Source organism: Tribolium madens, unplaced genomic scaffold (assembly GCF_015345945.1).
Source record: "Tribolium madens isolate multiple individuals breed KSU strain unplaced genomic scaffold, Tmad_KSU_1.1 Scaffold_7;HRSCAF=85;Tcas5.2_LG10, whole genome shotgun sequence".
In the NCBI taxonomy this organism is placed as follows: Eukaryota; Metazoa; Arthropoda; class Insecta; order Coleoptera; family Tenebrionidae; genus Tribolium; species Tribolium madens.
In genome coordinates this window covers 5641566-5642791 of record NW_025401050.1, presented here as the reverse complement: position 1 = coordinate 5642791, position 1226 = coordinate 5641566, and the positions used below count along the sequence as shown (strand labels likewise).

Below are 1226 nucleotides of genomic sequence, written 5' to 3'. Positions count from 1 at the left end.
TGATGAAAAATGGTCTAAAACGAATTTCGCACTTTGTTTTAGGTTTTTTGCTTTGTTTAGTGAGATTTTTACATAATTAACTCGTTTTTAAAGCAGACTTTCACAATTTAATTTTTAATTTTTTTTCAATTATTTTTTGTATTTGAAGAATTTATTTAATTCTGTTATTAAAAACAAGCAATGTATTTTATTTTGGAATTCTGAATAATACTCTCAAGTACAGCAGTTCACCTTGTTTCTCCTTTCACGAGGTTGAGCGGTTGGAATTATTAGAACTTCCAGTTCCTGGTATCTCTCATTACAAGGTTAAGGTTTAATTTGTTACATTATAATCACCTAAATATTGTTGCATTTTTATAATGACCTGTGATTTTGAAATTAAGTTGGCAAGATTGTGAACTAGGAAATTTTGCTGTCAAATAAGCCACATCACAAACATAGTCGATCAAATTCAAACGTCACAATTTTATAGTCATTTGTCATATTTCAGTTTTACCAATAGAGTTGTATTGTCAAATTAATAAAAATAACTATTTAGTTCAAACTAACCTACGATTTCAAAATGAAGTTGGTAACATTGTGAATAATGCGAATTTTAGTCGTCAAGTCCAGTCATTTGTCATAATTCAATGTTGCCAACTGATTTTTTACCACAATTATTGCCAAATTAATAAAAATAAACTCGTTTCGTGTGTTTTCAGGCCATAATGACCAGCTTGCTCCTAGCAGTATGTGGCATCATCTCATTGGTGAATTCAAGTCCGATTATTTCCTCCTACAATTTGGTGTCTCCAGTTTTCCACTCCGGAGTTAACCCAACGATAATTGCGGCCCCTCAGCCTACAGAAAGCGTCGCTCATGCTGCCGTTGTTGAAAATGCAGTCGCCGAATCTCAATTACCACCAGAATTAGTGAATCCCTTTTATAAAAATCCAGCAATTGCAGCCGGCTTGGCAAAAGAATCATGGTTCACTAACAAGGAGTTTCCGGTTCATCATCGCGAAGCTGAGAAAATTCCAAGATCGCAAATATATAAACTTGTTAGCCAACTGCACGATCGAAGACGGTGAATTCAGTGTTAAGTGAATGTCAAGACTGAAGTGATTTTATTTATTTTTGCAACTATTTTCAATAAAAAATTATGAAATTTTTAATTTTTTATTAAATAATTGATCCATTGTGCAAGCTGGTCAAATCCTATTGAATTTGCGAATGTTTTGTAAAAA

General features: G+C 32.5%; 2 protein-coding genes across 2 annotated transcripts in view; one reads left to right on the top strand and one right to left on the bottom strand.

The window, feature by feature from the left end:
• Positions 1-1149, top strand: part of LOC123009504 — a 5701-nt gene extending 4552 nt beyond the window's left edge. Inside the window, exon 2 of the mRNA XM_044405881.1 lies at positions 702-1149. Within this exon, the coding sequence (XP_044261816.1) occupies positions 702-1070 (369 nt within the window). The 3' untranslated portion in view covers positions 1071-1149. The remainder of the gene's footprint in view (positions 1-701) is intronic.
• The window catches only part of LOC123009503 (suppressor of lurcher protein 1), a 190375-nt gene that overhangs the window by 186455 nt on the left and 2694 nt on the right, over positions 1-1226 (bottom strand). The gene's annotated exons all lie outside the window — the stretch shown is intronic.